Source organism: Penaeus monodon, chromosome 23 (genome assembly GCF_015228065.2).
Source record: "Penaeus monodon isolate SGIC_2016 chromosome 23, NSTDA_Pmon_1, whole genome shotgun sequence".
NCBI lineage: Eukaryota > Metazoa > Arthropoda > Malacostraca > Decapoda > Penaeidae > Penaeus > Penaeus monodon.
Genome location: NC_051408.1, coordinates 16,278,542 through 16,279,333, shown reverse-complemented (window position 1 = coordinate 16,279,333; position 792 = coordinate 16,278,542). Strand labels below are relative to the sequence as shown.

The following is a 792-nucleotide window of genomic DNA, read 5'->3' as shown; positions in this document are numbered from 1 at the left end:
CCTCTGTTAATATCCACGGATTAAACGACCCCCAGATTGTTAATTCATACACAATCCCACGCAATCTGATTTTGCCAAAGCATGGGCCACGCACTCCGTGTAACAGAATCAAGTTCAAAACTCGATACGAGCATAATCCTGACCTCGGCTGACCTTTCCGTCCTCAGAGTCAACGTGCAGGTGCGGGACCGCCTCAGCTCCTCCGTCGAGCCGAGCCTGCAGAGAGTTGACCTCGGACGACCCACCAGCCTGACCTGCCGAGTGTCCGGCTCGCCAGTGACCTCTGTGACCTGGTACAAGGACGGACGCCCCCTGCCCCGCCTCCCCCGGGTTACGACGTACGACAGGACTGTGCATATCGGGCAGGTAATTGGAGCTGTCTAACCACGTCTGCTAATTGCGTGCACGCATGCGATGGCGTCGCTTGTGGACACACGCACAAAATGCCGGGCTGCTATTTGCTCACTTTTTTTCTCTCTCTTTATTTTATATTTTTTCCCATGAAATTTAAGTAAATACATTCATATACGCTTTCATTTCCACATATACACGTATGCGTATGTGCTCTGGAATATACATTTAATGAAAAAGCAGAATGAAAGACTTCAAACACACACGCACTCGCAAAAGATACAAATGAAATGCGTTTAACAACTCACAATTGCACAAAAGGCATTTTGTTTGTCATGTAATTTATTTTTACACGCACGTACACTTGCGAGCACAAATGCTTATATGCTCATACAGGCATATATACTTTTTCCCTTTACGGTTCACCTCTTCCTCGACATA

The 792-nt window shown here is 47.1% G+C and overlaps 1 protein-coding gene across 1 annotated transcript in view; it reads left to right on the top strand.

The window, feature by feature from the left end:
- Window positions 1-792, top strand: part of LOC119588153 (Down syndrome cell adhesion molecule-like protein Dscam2) — a 164,747-nt gene that overhangs the window by 77,933 nt on the left and 86,022 nt on the right. The window contains 1 exon segment of the mRNA XM_037936858.1: window positions 168-366. Coding sequence (XP_037792786.1) covers window positions 168-366 — 199 coding nt within the window.